This window comes from Chamaea fasciata, unplaced genomic scaffold, assembly GCF_029207755.1.
Source record: "Chamaea fasciata isolate MVZ Bird 193981 ecotype frontalis unplaced genomic scaffold, bChaFas1.0.hap1 SCAF_934, whole genome shotgun sequence".
NCBI lineage: Eukaryota > Metazoa > Chordata > Aves > Passeriformes > Sylviidae > Chamaea > Chamaea fasciata.
In genome coordinates, this window is record NW_027095019.1 from 21,506 (window position 1) to 38,491 (window position 16,986).

Below are 16,986 nucleotides of genomic sequence, written 5' to 3' on the forward strand. Positions count from 1 at the left end.
GAGGGACTTGGGGACACCTTGGGGACACCGGGAGGGACTTGGGGACACCCTTGGGGACGTCACTTGGGCCTGGGGACACCTTGGGGACATGGGGAAGGATGTGGGGACACCTTGGGGACACTCCTGGGGACATGGGGACACCCTTGCGACACCGGGAGGGACTTGGGGACACCTTGGGGACGTCACCTGAGCCTGGGGACACCTTGGGGACATTGGGAGGGACTTGGGGACACCTTGGGGACATGGGGACACCTTGGGGACACCGGGAGGGATTTGGGGACACCTTGGGGATGTCACCTGGACCTGGGGACACCTTGGGGACATTGGGAGGGACTTGGTGATATCACCTGGGGACATGGGGACACCTTGGGGACATCACCTGGGGGCTTGGGGACACCCTGGGGACACCGGGAGGGACTTGGGGACACCTTGGGGACATCACCGGGGACTTGGGGACACCTTGAGGACACCGGGAGGGACTTGGGGACACCTTGGGGACATGGGGACACCTTGGGGACACCGGGAGGGACTTGGGGACACCTTGGGGACACCAGGAGGGACTTGGGGACACTCCTGGGGTCTTGGGGACACCTTGGGGACGTCACCTGGACCTGGGGACACCTTGGGGACACCTTGGGGACACTTTGGGGGCATTTTTGGGGCGTTTTTGGGGCATTTTCCGCCGGTTTCGGGGTCGCGGAGGTCACGTGATCGGCGCGGCCCGTTGCCATGGCGACGCGCCCCCCCCCCCAGCCACCCTTCCCCGTGCGCTCATCTGATTGGCCCGCTTCCCGTCACGTGAGGGCGGGAACCCCCGCGCTGCCATTGGTGGGCCGGAGTCACCCGCGCGGGAGAGGAGGGCGCTGATTGGACGGTGCCGGGTCACGTGCGCGGAAGTGGCGGGGGAGCCGCAGGTGGGAAAAGCCGGGGGGGGGGGGGAGAGCCCCAAAATTTGGGGGGGGGGAGGGGAGACCCCCGGGTGGGGGAGGGGAGGGGGAAAAGGGGGGAGGGGCTAAGAAAAAGGGGGAAAAAAAAAAAAAAAGCCCCAAAATTCCCAAAAAATTCCCCCCCCAAAAAAAAAAAAATCGCTTTAAAAAGTCCCGAAATTGTCCCGAAATTGTCCCAAAATGTGCCGGAATTGCCCCAAACCCGCCGGAATGGGACGTGAAAGGAGCCTCGAGTGCCCCGAAACTTCCCAGAGTGACGCGAAATCCCCAAAATCCTCCGGAATGACCCGAAAATCCCTAAAGTCAAAAAAAAATTCCCTAAAATCCCCTAAAATCCCCCAAAATCCCCAAAAAATCCCCCAAAATCCCCTAAAATCCCCCAAAATCCCCAAAAAATCCCCCAAAATCCTCCGAAATGACCCGAAAATTCCCCCAAATCCCCCGAAATTCCCCCCAAACTCCCCGAAAATTCCCCCAAAATTCCCCGAAAATTCCCCAAATCCCCCTAATTTCTTCAAATTCCTCTGAAACTTCGCAAAAATTCCCTCAAATCCCTCCAAAATCCCCCAAATTTCCCTAAAATCCCCTAAAAAATCCCCCAAAATCCCCCAAATTTCCTCAAATCTCCCCAAATGCCCTAAAATAAAAAAAATCCCCCCAAAATCCCCAAAAATCCCCAAAAATCCCCAAAAAATCCCAAAAAATCCCCCAAAAATCCCCAAAAAATCCCAAAAAATCCCCAAAACTCCCCAAAAATCCCCAAAAAATCCCCCAAATACTCCAAAAAATCCCAAAAAATCCCCAAAAATTCCCAAAAAATCCCCAAAAAATCCCAAAAAAATCCCAAAAAATCCCCAAAAATCCCAAAAAAATCCCAAAAAATCCAAAAAAATCCTAAAAAATCCCAAAAACTCCCCAGAAATCTCCAAAAATCCCAAAAAAATCCCAAAAAATCCAAAAAAATCCGAAAAAATCCCAAAAACTCCCCAGAAATCCCCAAAAATCCCCAAAAATCCCCAAAAATCCCCAAAAATCCCCAAAAAATCCAAAAAAATCCCAAAAAATCCCCAAAAAATCCCCAAAAATCCCCAAAAATCCCCCAAAAAATCCCCAAAAATCCCCCAAAAATCCCCCAAAATCCCCAAAAATCCCCAAAAAATCCCCAAAAAATCCCCAAAAAATCCCCAAAAATCCCCCAAAAATCCCCAAAAATCCCCCAAAAATCCCCAAAAATCCCCAAAAAATCCAAAAAAATCCCAAAAAATCCCCAAAAAATCCCAAAAAATCCCCAAAAATCCCCCAAAAAATCCCCAAAAATCCCCAAAAAATCCCAAAAAATCCCCAAAAAATCCCCAAAACTCCCCAAAAATCCCCAAAAATCCCCCAAAAATCCCCAAAAATCCCCAAAAAATCCGAAAAAATCCCCAAAAATCCCCAAAAAATCCCCAAAAATCCCCAAAAAATCCCAAAAAATCCCCCAAAAATCCCCAAAAATCCCCAAAATCCCCAAAAAATCCCCAAAAATCCCAAAAAAATCCCAAAAAATCCCCAAAAACTCCCCAAAAATCCCCAAAAATCCCCAAAATCCCCAAAAAATCCCCAAAAATCCCAAAAATCCCCCAAAATCCCCAAAAATCCCCAAAAATCCCCAAAATCCCCAAAATCCCCCAAAATCCCCAAAAATCCCCTAAAAATCCCCAAAAAATCCGAAAAAATCCCCAAAAATCCCCAAAAAATCCCCAAAAATCCCAAAAAAAATCCCAAAAAATCCCCCAAAAATCCCCAAAAATCCCCAAAATCCCCAAAATCCCCAAAAAATCCCCAAAAATCCCCAAAAAATCCCAAAAAATCCCCAAAAACTCCCCAAAAATCCCAAAAAATCCCCAAAAACTCCCCAAAAATCCCAAAAAATCCCCAAAAATCCCCAAAATCCCCCAAAATCCCCAAAAAAATCCCCCAAAATCCCCAAAAAATCCCCAAAAAATCCCCAAAAATCCCAAAAATCCCCAAAAAATCCCCAAAACTCCCCAAAAATCCCCAAAAATCCCCAAAAATCCCCAAAAATCCCCAAAAATCCCCAAAAAATCCCCAAAATCCCCAAAATCCCCCAAAATCCCCCCAAATCCCCCCAGTCTCCCCTCCCCCACCCCGTGTCCGGCTCCCCTTTGTCCCGCTCCCCTCCCCTCCCCCACCTCCGTTCCCCTCTGGCCCAAAATTCCCCAAATTTTTTTTGCGCCGTTTCCCAATGGTTTTTTTTGGGTTTTTTTTTTTTTTTTTCGGCCTCTCCCGGGACCTCCCAAAAAAAATTCCCCCTCCCCCCCCTCCAACCCCCCCGGCTCCTGAATTCCCGGCTGGAATTTTGGGCTGGGGGAGGGGAAATTTGGGGGGATTTAGGGGAGATTTGGGAGGTTTTAGGGGGGTTTTGGGGGATTTTGGGGGGATTTTGGGGTTTTTTGGGGATTTGGGGGAATTTTGGGAGAATTTTGGAGAGATTTGAGGGATTTGGGGGATTTGGGAGAATTTTGGGGGAATTTTGGGGGGATTTGGGAGAATTTTGGAGAGATTTGAGGGATTTTGGGAGATTTGGGGGGATTTTGGGGGAATTTTGGGGGAATTTCGATGGAATTCGGGGGGATTTGGGGGGGTTTTCGGGAGATTTGGGGGAATTTTAGGGAATTTCAGGGGGATTTGGGGGGATTTTGGGAGAATTTGGGGGGATTTTGGGGGGGTTTTTTTGGGGATTTGCGGGAATTTTAGGGGATTTTGGGGGGATTTGGGAGAATTTTGGGGGAATTTTGGAGAGGTTTGAGGGATTTGGGGAGATTTGGGGGGATTTTGGGGGAGTTTGGGGGAATTTTGGAAAGATTTGGGGGGATTTTCGGGAGATTTGGGGGAATTTCAGGGAATTTCAGGGGGATTTGGGGGATTTTTGGGGGGATTTGGGGGTTCCGGGAGGGATTTGGGGGGAATTTTGCCATTTTTGGGGCAAATTTTGCAATTTTGGGGGGGGGGGGGGCAGGGAGTTTTTTTTATTTTGGGGGCGAATTTTAAAAAAAATTTTTGGGAGAATTTTGTGACTTTGGGGGGGATTTTTGTCATTTTTTGGGGGGAATTTTGTCATTTTTTGGGGGAATTTTGTCAATTTTGGATGAATTTTGTCATTTTTGGATGAATTTTGTCATTTTTTTGGGAATTTTGTCTCTTTTTTTTGAATTTTGGGGGATTTGGGGACTCCAACCCCTCCCCCCCCCCCCAATCCCGCCCCTCCCCCACCCCGGGGGGGGCTGTTCAGGGTGGGGGGAGGGGCCGGGCCACGCCCCTTCCCCTCCCCCCGCCCCTCCCCCCTGCTCTGACTCCGGGACAGGAGACGCCGGGTGGGACCCGGAGCTCCCAGTTCGGACCAGTTCGGACCAGTTTGGACCAGTTTGGACCTCCCGGGACCCCCCCAGGACCCCCCCCCGGACCAGCCCAGTGGATCCCAGTTCATCCCAGTTCATCCCAGTTCATCCCAGTGGACATCCAGGACCGTCCCAGTTCATCCCAGTGGATTCCAGTGGCTCCCAGTTCAGCCCAGTGATCTCCGAGGACCGTCCCAGTTCATCCCAGTTCGTCCCAGTTCAGACCAGTGGCTCCCAGTGGACATCCAGGATCATCCCAGTTCGTCCCAGTTCAGCCCAGTGATCTCCGAGGACTGTCCCAGTTCGTCCCAGTTCGTCCCAGTTCATCCCAGTGGATCCCAGTGACCTCCAAGGACCGTCCCAGTTCATCCCAGTTCAGCCCAGTGGCTCCCAGTTCAGCCCAGTGACCGGCCAGGACTGTCCCAGTGGATCCCAGGTCAGCCCAGTCCCCTCCCAGTCCCTCCCCAGTATAAACCAGTAACCCCAAAACCCCTTTTCCCCCCTCCCAGTCCCTCCCAGTCCATCCCAGTTTCTCCCAGTCCAAACCAGTAACCCCCAACCCCCTTTTTAACCCCTCCCAGTCCAAACCAGTCCGAACCAGTAACCCCAAACCCCCTTTTCCCCCCTCCCAGTTTATCCCAGTCCAAACCAGTAACCTCCAAACCCCCTTTTTCCCCCTCCTAGTCCCCTCCCAGTCCCTCCCAGTCCCTCCCAGTCCAAACCAGTAACCCCCAACTCCCTTTTCCTTCCCTCCCAGTCCCTCCCAGTCCCTCCCAGTTTATCCCAGTCCAAACCAGTAACCCCCAACTCCCTTTTCCCTCCCTCCCAGTCCCTCCCAGTCCCTCCCAGTCCAAACCAGTAACCCCCAAACCCCCTTTCACCCCCTCCCAGTCCCTCCCAGTCCCAGTCCCTCCCAGTCCCTCCCAGTCCCAGTCCCTCGCAGTCCCTCCCAGTCCCTCCCAGTTTGTCCCAGTCCAAACCAGTAACCCCCAAACCCCCTTTCTCCCCCTCCCAGTCCCTCCCAGTCCCCTCCCAGTCCAAACCAGTCCCTCCCAATCGTCTCCCAGTCCCTCCCAGTCCCTCCCAGTCCAAACCAGTAACCCCCAAACCCCCTTTCCTCCCCCTCCCAGTCCCTCCCAGTCCCTCCCAGTTTATCCCAGTCCCTCCCAATCGTCTCCCAGTCCCTCCCAGTCCCTCCCAGTCCCTCCCAGTCCAAACCAGTAACCCCCAAACCCCCTTTCCGCCCCTCCCAGTCCCTCCCAGTCCCTCCCAGTCCAAACCAGTAACCCCCAAACCCCCTTTTCTCCCCCTCCCAGTCCCTCCCAGTTTGTCCCAGTCCAAACCAGTAACCCCCAACCCCCTTCCTCCCCCTCCCAGTCCCTCCCAGTCCCTCCCAGTTTATCCCAGTCCCTCCCAATCGTCTCCCAGTCCCTCCCAGTCCCTCCCAGTCCCTCCCAGTCCAAACCAGTAACCCCCAACCCCCCTTTCTCCCCCTCCCAGTCCCTCCCAGTCCCTCCCAGTCCCTCCCAGCGCCCGCCATGGACCTCCTGCAGTCCCTGCAGCTTCTGGCCCGCGACAACCTGACCTTCTTCTCCCCTTGCCGCTCCTCCTCGGCCACCTCGCGGCGCTTGGCCGACGCCTTCGCCGCCCTCCTGCGGCACGGCCGCCACCTGGGCCCCGCCCTCGCCCACCTGAGCCGCCTGGCGCCCGCCTTCGACCTGGACGAAGCCACGCCGGCCAACGGTTACCGCAGCCTCCTCCACGTGGTGCGGGTGTGCCTGGACCGAGCCGTGGAGCGTTGCCGTTACGTGGCGGCCCGGCGCGGCGGCCTCTTCTTCCGCGCCGGCGCCAACGCCGCCGAGGTGGAGGCGTTGGCCGCCGCCTTGGCTCAGCTGCGCGCTTTGCTGGTGCTGGCCGGCAAGATGGCGGAGACGGCCGAGCCGGGTTGTCTCTTCCCCGACGGGGTGAAGGTGGCCGAGGAGGAGGAGGAGGAGGAGGAGGAGGAGGAGGAGGAAGGCATCAGCCAGGTGGTGCTGCGCGAGTACAGCACCATGCACAACGGCTGCTTCTACGGCAGGTGCTTGGGCTTCCAGGTGAGAGCCGGCGAGGGGGGAGGAATTCGGGACGTTTCGGGACGCTCGGGTTGGGGTCGGGGTTGGGCCTTGGTTGACCCTTGGGTGGATGTTGAAGGTTGGTGGCGTTGGGCTCGGCCGTTGGGTTGGTCTTGGGTTGACCATTGGGTTGGTCTTGGCCATTGGGTTGGTCTTGAGTTGACCATTGGGTTGATCTTGGGTTGACCATTGGGTTGGTCTCTGGTTGACCATTGGGTTGGCCTTGAATTGACCATTGGGCTGGTCTCGACCATTGGGTTGGTCTTGGGTTGACCGTTGGGTTGGTCTTGGGTTGACTATTGGGTTGGTCTTGGCCATTGGGTTGGTCTCGGGTTGACCATTGGGTTGGTCTTGGGTTGACCATTGGGTTGGTCTTGGGTTGACCAGTGGGTTGGTCTTGGCCATTGGGTTGGTCTTGGGTTGACCATTGGTTGGTCTTGGGTTGACCGTTGGGTTGGTCTTGGGTTGACCATTGGGTTGGTCTTGGGTTGACCATTGGGTTGGTCTTGGCCATTGGGTTGGTCTTGGGTTGACCATTGGGTTGGTCTCGGGTTGACCATTGGGTTGGTCTTGGGTTGACCATTGGGTTGGTCTTGGGTTGACCATTGGGTGGGTCTTGGGTTGACCATTGGGTTGGTCTCGGCCATTGGTTTGGTCTTGGCCATTGGGTTGATCTTGACCATTGGGTTGGTCTCGGCCATTGGGTTGGTCTTGGGTTGACCATTGGGCAGGTCTTGACCGTTGGGTTGGTCTTGAATTAACCATGGGGTTGGTCTTGACCATTGGGTTGGTCTTGGGTTGACCATTGGGTTGGTCTTGGGTTGACCATTGGGTGGGTCTTGGGTTGACCATTGGGTTGGTCTTGGGTTGACCGTTGGGTTGGTCTTGGGTTGACCATTGGGTTGGTCTTGGGTTGACCATTGGGTGGGTCTTGGGTTGACCATTGGGTTGGTCTTGGGTTGACCATTGGGTTGGTCTTGGGTTGACCATTGGTTGGTCTTGGGTTGACCATTGGGTTGGTCTTGGGTTGACCATTGGGTTGGTCTTGGGTTGACCACTTCTCTTGACCCCCAATGACCCCAACGTGCCCTGATGACCACCACTGGCCACCACTACCCCCTGATGACCCCACTGACCTCTGATGACGCCCACTGACCACCACTGACCCCCGCTGACTCCTGATGACCCTCAATGACCTTTGATGACCACCACTGACCCCTGATGACCACCACTGACCATTGATGACCTTCAGTGACCATTGATGACCTTCAATGACCCCTGATGACCACCACTGACCCCTGCTGACCCCCACTGACCCCTGCTGACCACCACTGACCCCTGATGACCACCACTGACCATTGATGACCCCCACTGACCCCTGCTGACCACCACTGACCATTGATGACCTTCAATGACCTCTGCTGACCACCACTGACCCCTGCTGACCCCCACTGACCCCTGATGACCCCCGCTGACCCCTGATGACCCCCGCTGACCCCTGATGACCCCCACTGACCATTGATGACCTTCGATGACCTCTGCTGACCACCACTGACCCCTGATGACTTTCAATGACCCCTGATGACCCTCAATGACCATCGATGACCCCCACTGACCCCTGATGACCACCACTGACCATTGATGACCCCCACTGACCCCTGATGACCCCCACTGACCCCCGCTGACCCCCGCTGCCCCCCGCTGACCGGCGCGGCGCCGCGTCCCCAGTTCGTGCCGTCGCTGCGGCCGTTCCTGCAGACTTTGGCCATCGGCCTCGTGTCCTTCGGCGAGAACTACCGCAGCCGCGACCCCGGCCTTGGTCAGCGCCGAATCCGGCGGCGGTTTGGGGGGATTTGGGGAAATTCGGGGGAAATTCTGGAGAAATTTGGGGGGGGTTTGGGGGTCTGGGGTGGTGGATTTGGGGGGTTTTCGGGTGGATTTTGGGGGATTTGGGTGAATTTTGGGGGTTTTTCGGGTGGATTTTGGGGGTTTGGGGTGAATTTTGGGGTTTTTTGTGCATTTTGGGGGTTTTTGGGGGGTGAATTTTGGGGGTTTTTTTTGGGTGGGTTTTGGGGGTTTTTGGGGGTGAATTTTGGGGTGGTTTTTTTTGAATTTTGGGGGATTTGGGGTGAATTTTGGGGTTTTTTGTGGATTTGGGGGGTTTGGGGTGAATTTTGGCGGTTTTGGGATCCCAGGGGTGATTTTGGGGTTTTCGGATGTCCCGGAGTGGATTTTGGGGTGAATTTTGGAATTTTTGGGATCCCAGGGGTGATTTTGGGGTTTTTTGGGGTCCCGGAGTGGATTTTGGGGTGAATTTCGGGGTTTTGGGACCCCAGGGGTGATTTTGGGGGTTTTTGGGTGTCCCCGAGTGGATTTTGGGGTGAATTTTGGAATTTTTGGGATCCCAGGGGTGATTTTGGGGGTTTTTGGGTGTCCCCGAGTGGATTTTGGGGTGAATTTTGGCGGTTTTGGGTCATAGGGTTGATTTTGGGGTTTTTTGGGGTCCCGGAGTGGATTTTGGGGTGAATTTCGGCGGTTTCGGGGTGGCAGGGGTGGCGGCGGGCTCGCTGTTCACCAGCGGGAAGTTCGCTCTGGACCCGGAGCTGCGCGGGGCCGAGTTCGAGCGTCTGACCCAGAACCTGGACGTGCATTTCTGGAAAAGCTTCTGGAACCTCACCGAGACCGAGCTGCTGGCGGTCAGAAAGCCAAAAAAAAAAACCCCCAAAAAACCCTCAAAACCCCGCAGGAAAACCCCGAAAAACCCCACCTGAAAATCTGGAAAAAAACCCCAAAAAAATCCCCAAAAAACCCCCCAAAAACCCCACCTGAAAATCTGGAAAAAAACCCAAAAAAATTCCCAAAAAACCCCCCAAAAACCCCACCTGAAAATCTGGAAAAAAACCCAAAAAAAATCCCCAAAAAACCCCCCCAAAAACCCCACCTGAAAATCTGGAAAAAAACCCAAAAAAATCCCCAAAAAACCCCCCCAAAAACCCCACCTGAAAATTTGGAAAAAAAAACCCCAAAATTCTGCCTGAAAACCCAAAAAAGCCCCCCAAACCCACCTGAAAATCCCAAAAATCCCCCAAAATTCACCTGAAAATCCCAAAAACCCCAAAAACCCACCTGAAAATCCCAAAAAAACCCCAAATTCACCTGAAAATCCCAAAAAAAAACCCAAAAACCCACCTGAAAATCCCCCCAAAAAAACTCCAAAAACCCACCTGAAAATCCCAAAAAAACCCCAAAATTCACCTGAAAATCCCAAAAAACCTCAAAATTCACCTGAAAATCCCAAAAAAACCCCAAAATTCACCTGAAAATCCAAAAAAAACCCCAAAATTCACCTGAAAATCCAAAAAAACCCCCAAAATTCGCCTGAAAATTCAAAAAAACCCAAAATTCACCTGAAAATCCCAAAAAATCCCCCAAAATTCACCTGAAAATCCCAAAAAAAACCCAAAAATTCACCTGAAAATCCAAAAAAAACCCCAAAATTCACCTGAAAATCCAAAAAAACCTCAAAATTCACCTGAAAATCCAAAAAAACCCCCCAAAATTCACCTGAAAATCCCAAAATCCCCCAAAATTCGCCTGAAAATCCCAAAAAAAACCCCAAAATTCACCTGAAAATCCCAAAAACCCCCAAAATTCACCTGAAAATCCCAAAAAAAACCCCAAAATTCACCTGAAAATCCCCAAAAACCCCCAAAATTCACCTGAAAATCCCCAAAAAACCCGAAAATTCACCTGAAAATCCCAAAAAACCCCCAAAATTCACCTGAAAATCCCAAAAAACCCCAAAATTCACCTGAAAATCCCAAAAAAAACCCAAAATTCACCTGAAAATCCCAAAAAAACCCCAAAATCCGCCTGAAAATCCCCCAAAAAACCCCAAAATTCACCTGAAAATCCCAAAAAAACCCAAAATTCACCTGAAAATCCAAAAAAACCCCCAAAATTCGCCTGAAAATCCCAAAAAACCCCAAAATTCACCTGAAAATCCCAAAAAAAACCCCAAAATTCACCTGAAAATCCCAAAAAACCCCCAAAATTCACCTGAAAATCCCCCAAAAAACCCCAAAATTCACCTGAAAAATCCCAAAAACCCCCAAAATTCACCTGAAAATCCCAAAAAAAACCCAAAAATTCACCTGAAAACCCCCAAAAAACCCCAAAATTCACCTGAAAATCCCAAAAAATCCCCCAAAATTCACCTGAAAATCCCAAAAAAACCCCAAAATTCACCTGAAAATCCCAAAAAAAACCCCCCAAAATTCACCTGAAAATCCCAAAAAACCCCAAAATTCACCTGAAAATCCAAAAAACCCCCAAAATTCACCTGAAAATCCAAAAAAACCCCAAAATTCGCCTGAAAATCCCAAAAAAAAACCCCAAAATTCACCTGAAAATCCCAAAACCCCCCAAAATTCACCTGAAAATCCCAAAAAAAACCCCCAAAATTCACCTGAAAATCCAAAAAAATCCCCCAAAATTCCACCTGAAAATCCCAAAAAAATCCCCCAAAATTCACCTGAAAATCCCAAAAAACCCCAAAATTCACCTGAAAATCCCAAAAAACCCCAAAATTCACCTGAAAATCCCAGAAACCCCAAAATTCCCCTGGAAATTCCAAAAAACCCCCAAAAAAACCCACCTGAAAATCCCAAAAAAAAACCCAAAATTCACCCGAAAATCCCAAAATCCCCCAAAATTCACCTGAAAATCCCAAAAAATCCCCCCAAATCCGCCTGAAAAGCCCCAAAAAACCCCAAAATCCCCAAAATCCCCAAAAATCCCCCAAACCATCGTTTGTTGCCGATTTTTTTCGCGCCGTTTTTGTGCCTTTTTTTTTTCCCCCTCCACGCTTTCCGATTTTCCGGGATCTTCCCCAAAATTTCCCGATTTTTGTGCCCCCCAACCCTGAACCCCAAAACCCGAAAAATTCCCGCCGAACCCGTCAGGGCAAAATGCCGAATTTTTGGGGGGAGATTTGGGATTTTTGGGTGTTTTGAGGTTTTTTTTTTTTAATTTTTTTTTGGGCGTTTTTGTGAATTTTCGAGGCGTTTGGGGGGGAAATTTTTGGGGCTTTTTTGGCCTTTTGGGATTTTTTGGGATGATTTTGAGGATCCCAAATCCATTTTTTTTGTCGGGGGCACTTTCGGTGTTTTTTTGAGGCGTTTCGATCTTTTTTTTTTGGTGTTCGGGGTGAATTTTCGCGATTTATTTTTGGGGATCGATTTTTGGTTTTCGGGGCGTTTTTTTCGCCGTTTTTTCACATTTTGGGCTGGAATTTTCCGGATTTTTTCCCCAAATTTTGGGATTTTCGGGATCCTGGCTTCCTTGCTTCGGGGGATTTCGGTGATTTTTCCGACGTTCTTTTCACTTCGTGATTTCCCCTGGCATCGGGGGAGTTTTTCGGGCCGTTTTTTTTATTTTTTCGCCGTTTTTTCACATTTTGGGCTGGAATTTTCCGGATTTTTCCCCAAATTTTGGGATTTTGGGGATCCTAAATTTGGGTTTTTGTGTTGCTGGCCGGCAGTCGGTGGCCTCGCTGACGGCCGTGCAGGTGGGGCTGTGCCGAGCCCTGGCCGTGTCCCCCGAGCCCCTGGAGCTGCCGCTGGCCCGGGACCCCTCGAGGAGCGTCACCATCGCCCCGCCCAGAGCTCACCTGGGCCCCGCCCCGCTGCACCTGAGGCTGCTCTCGTACCACCTGAGAGAGGGCCAGGTGAGGGCCCGAACTGGGGGGAAAATGGGGAAAAATTGGGGGAAAATTGGGGAAAATTGGGGAAAAATTGGGGGAAAATTGGGGGAAAATTGGGGGAAAATTGGGGAAAAATTGGGGGAAAATTGGGGAAAATTGGGGGAAAATTGGGGGAAATTGGGGGAAAATTGGGGAAATTCAGGGGAAAATTGGGGGAAAATTGGGGGAAAATTGGGGAAAATTGGGGAAAAAATGGGGGAAAATCGGGGAAAATTGGGGAAAAAATTGGGGAAAATCAGGGAAAAATTGGGGGAAAATTGAGGAAAATCAGGGAAAAATTGGGGGAAAATTGGGGGAAAATTGGGGGAAAATTGGGGAAAAATTGGGGAAAATTTCGGGGAAAATTGGGGGAAATTGGGGAAAAATTGGGGAAAATTGGGGGAAAATTGGGGAAAATTGGGGAAAATTGGGGGAAAATTGGGGGGAAATTGGGGGAAAAATGGGGAAAAATTGGGGGAAAATTGGGGGAAAATTGGGGGAAATTGGGGGAAAATTGGGGAAATTCAGGGAAAAATTGGGGGAAAATTGGGGGAAAATTGGGGAAAATTGGGGAAAAAATGGGGGAAAATCGGGGAAAATTGGGGAAAAAATTGGGGAAAATCAGGGAAAAATTGGGGGAAAATTGAGGAAAATCAGGGAAAAATTGGGGGAAAATTGGGGGAAAATTGGGGGAAAATTGGGGAAAAATTGGGGAAAATTTCGGGGAAAATTGGGGGAAATTGGGGAAAAATTGGGGAAAATTGGGGGAAAATTGGGGAAAATTGGGGAAAATTGGGGGAAAATTGGGGGGAAATTGGGGGAAAAATGGGGAAAAATTGGGGGAAAATTGGGGGAAAATAGGGGAAAAATTGGGGAAAATTGGGGAAAAATTGGGGGAAAATTGGGGGGAAATTGGGGGAAAAATGGGGAAAAATTGGGGGAAAATTGGGGGGAAATTGGGGAAAAATCGGGGAAAATTTGGGGGAAAATTGGGGGAAAATTGGGGGGAAATTGGGGGGAAATGGGGGGGAAAATTGGGGAAAATGGGGGAAAATTGGGGGAAAATTGGGGAAAAATTGGGGAAAAATTGGGGAAAATTGGGGAAAAATTGGGGAAAAATTGGGGAAAAATCGGGGAAAAATCGGGGAAAAATCGGGGGAAAATCGGGGGAAAATCGGGGGAAAATCGGGGAAAATCGGGGGAAAAATCGGGGGAAAATCGGGGGAAAATCGGGGAAAAATCGGGGGAAAATCGGGGGAAAATCGGGGGAAAATGGGGGGAAAATTGGGGAAAAATTGGGGGAAAATTGGGGGAAAATTGGGGGGAAAATTGGGGGAAAATTGGGGGAAAATTGGGGGAAAATTGGGGTTTTTTTTGAATTTAAATGGGATTTTCTTTGGTCTTTAAATGGGATTTTTGGGGATTTAAATGTGATTTTTGGGGGTTTAAATTGGATTTTTGGGGATTTAAATGGGATTTTTTGGGGGATTTAAATCAGATTTTTTGCGTGTTTAAATGAGAGTTTTGCGTGTTTAAATGGGATTTTTTGGCGGGTTTTTAATTTTTTCTCCAAAACCCCCATTTTCCCCCCAAACCCCCATTTCCCCCCAAAAAAAACCCCATTTTTCCAAAAAATCCATTCCTTCTCCCCAAAACCCCCATTTTTCCCCCAAACCCCCATTTCTCCCCCAAACCCCCATTTTTCCCCCCAAAACCCCCATTTTTTCCAAAAAATCCCATTTTCCCCCCCAAAACCCCAATTCTTCCCCCCAAAACCCCCCATTTTTTTCCCAAAAAACCCATTTTTTCCCCTCAAATCCCCATTTCTCCCACCAAAACCCCCCATTTTCCCCCAAAACCCCCATTTTTTTCCAAAAAATCCCCTTTTTTTTCCCCCAAAATCCCCCATTTTCCCCCCAAAACCCCCCATTTTTCCCCCAAAAATCCCATTTTTCCCCCCAAACCCCAATTTTCCCCAAAAAAACCCCCATTTTTCCAAAAAATCCCATTTCTTCCCCAAAAATCCCATTTTTTTTCCCCCAAACCCCCATTTTTCCCCCAAAAATCCCATTTTTCCCCCCAAACCCCCATTTTTCCCCCAAAAACCCCATTTCCCCCCCAAACCCCCATTTTTCTTCCCCCAAAAACCCCATTTTTTTCCAAAAAATCCCATTTTTCCCCCCCAAAACCCCATTCTTCCCCCCAAAACCCCCATTTTTTTCCCCAAAAAATCCCATTTTTTTTTCCCAAAACCCCCATTCTTCCCCCAAAACCCCCATTTTTTTTCCCAAAAAACCCATTTTTTCCCCTCAAATCCCCATTTCTCCCACCAAAACCCCCCATTTTCCCCCCCAAACCCCCATTTTCCCCCAAAAAAATCCCTTTTTTTTTCCCCCAAACCCCCATTTTCCCCCCAAAACCCCCCATTTTTCCCCCAAAAACCCCATTTTTTCCCCCCAAAACCCCCCATTTTTCCCCCCAAAACCCCCATTTTCCCCCAAAAAAACCCCCATTTTTCCAAAAAATCCCATTTCTTCCCCAAAACCCCCATTTTTTCCCCCAAACCCCCATTTTCCCCCCAAAACCCCCCATTTTCCCCCCAAAAAACCCCATTTTCCCCCCAAACCCCCATTTTTCCCCCCCAAACCCCCATTTTTCCCCCAAAAAACCCCATTTTCCCCAAAAAACCCCCCATTTTTCCCCCCAAACCCCCATTTTTTTCCAAAAAATCCCATTTTTTTCCCCCAAACCCCCATTTTTTTTCCCCCTACCCCCCCTCCCCCAAATCCCCGTCCCCGTCCCGCAGGACTCGGCCGCCCTGAGCGCCCTGACCCGGCCCGAGGGCTCGTCCTGGAGCGCGGCTCCCTTCTCCCTCCGCCGCCCTCCGCCCTTGCCGCCGTCCCCGGCGCTCCTGGTGCATTTCCACGGCGGCGGCTTCGTGGCGCAGACGTCGCGCTCGCACGAGCCCTACCTGCGCGCCTGGGCCCGCGACCTGGGCGCGCCCATCCTCTCCGTGGACTACGCCCTGGCCCCCGAGGCGCCTTTTCCCCGGGCCCTGGAGGAGTGCTTCTACGCCTATTGCTGGGCCCTCCGGCACTGCCGCATGCTGGGTGGGCGTTCCCAAAAAAATTCCGGGAATTTTGGGGAATTTTGGGGAATTTTGGGAGCAAAAATTTGAATTTATTTCGATTTTTGGGGATTTTATTTGGATTTATTTGGATGTTTCTGGGTGCTTCTACGCCTATTGCTGGGCCCTCCGGCACTGCCGCATGCTGGGTGGGCGATCCCGGAAAAATTCCGGGAATTTTGGGGGAATTTGGGGAATTTTGGGAGCAAAAATTTGAATTTATTTGGATTTTTGGGGGATTTTTTGGATTTATTTGGATGTTTCTGAGTGCTTCTACGCCTATTGCTGGGCCCTCCGGCACTGCCGCATGCTGGGTGGGCGTTCCCGAAAAAATTCCGGGAATTTTGGGGGAATTTGGGGAATTTTGGGAGCAAAAATTTGAATTTATTTCAGTATTTTTGGATTTTATTGGGATTTATTTGGACTTTTTGGGGTGTTTTTATGGTTATTGCTGGGCCCTCCGGCACTGCCGCATGCTGGGTGGGCGATCCCGAAAAAATCCGGGAATTTTGGGGGATTTTAGGGAATTTGGGGCGATTCGGGAGCAAAAATTTGAATTTATTCGGAATTTTGGGGGATTTTTTTGGACTTTTTTGGGGTGCTTTTATGGTTATTGTTGGGCCCTCAGGCGCTGCAGGATGCTGGGTGGACGTTCCCAAAAAATTCCGGGAATTTTGGGGGATTTGGGGTATTTTGGGGAATTTTGGGGCGATTCGGAGGCAAAAATTTGAATTTATTTCGATATTATTTGGATTTATTTGGATGTTTCGGGGTGTTTTTATGGTTATTGTTGGGCCCTCCGGCACTGCCGCATGCTGGGTGGGCGATCCCGAAAAAATTCCGGGAATTTGGGGGGAATTTGGGGAATTTTGGGAGCAAAAATTTGAATTTATTTGGATTTTTGGGAATTTTTTTGGATTTTATTTGGATGTTTCGGGTGTTTAGATGGTTATTTTCGGGCCCTCCGGCACTGCCGCATGCTGGGTGGGCGATCCCGAAAAAATTCCGGGAATTTGGGGGGAATTTGGGGAATTTTGGGAGCAAAAATTTGAATTTATTTGGATTTTTGGGAATTTTTTGGATTTTATTTGGATGTTTCGGGTGTTTAGATGGTTATTTTCGGGCCCTCCGGCACTGCCGCATGCTGGGTGGGCGTTCCCGAAAAATTCCGGGAATTTTAGGGAATTTTGGGGCGATTCGGGAGCAAAAATTTGAATTTATTTCGATTTTTTTGGATTTTATTCGGATTTTTTTGGATGTTTCTGGGAGTTTGGATGGTCATTGTTGGGCCCTCCGGCACTGCAGGATGCTGGGTGGGCGTTCCCGAAAAATTCCGGGAATTTTGGGGAATTTTAGGGAATTTTGGGGAATTTTGGGGCGATTCGGACGCAAAAATTTGAATTTATTTGGATTTTATTTGGATTTATTTGGATGTTTCTGGTGCTTCTACGCCTATTGCTGGGCCCTCCGGCACTGCCGCATGCTGGGTGGGCGCTCCCGAAAAAATTCCGGGAATTTTGGGGAATTTTAGGGAATTTGGGGCGATTCGGGAGCAAAAATTTGAATTTATTCGGAATTTTGGGGGATTTTTTTGGACTTTTTTGGGGTGCTTTTATGGTTATTGTTGGGCCCTCAGGCGCTGCAGGATGCTGGGTGGGCG

The 16,986-nt window shown here is 50.2% G+C and overlaps 1 protein-coding gene across 2 annotated transcripts; it reads left to right on the top strand.

Moving 5' to 3' along the window:
* The first annotated feature begins 4,707 nt into the window (after positions 1 to 4,707).
* On the top strand, positions 4,708 to 16,979 carry LIPE (lipase E, hormone sensitive type). 2 transcript variants are annotated; one of them, XM_066209396.1, is made up of 6 exons: positions 4,708 to 4,781; positions 5,527 to 6,438; positions 8,185 to 8,275; positions 9,007 to 9,152; positions 11,999 to 12,184; positions 15,006 to 16,979. In XM_066209396.1, the coding sequence occupies exons 2-6, from the start codon at positions 5,884 to 5,886 to the stop codon at positions 15,375 to 15,377; spliced, it is 1,350 nt and encodes a 449-aa protein (XP_066065493.1). In that variant the 5' UTR covers positions 4,708 to 4,781; positions 5,527 to 5,883; the 3' UTR covers positions 15,378 to 16,979. The 2 variants fall into 2 exon arrangements, with proteins under 2 accessions (XP_066065493.1, XP_066065494.1); XM_066209397.1 differs by having other exon boundaries at positions 4,721 to 4,781; positions 5,846 to 6,438.
* Positions 16,980 to 16,986: the final 7 nt, after the last annotated feature.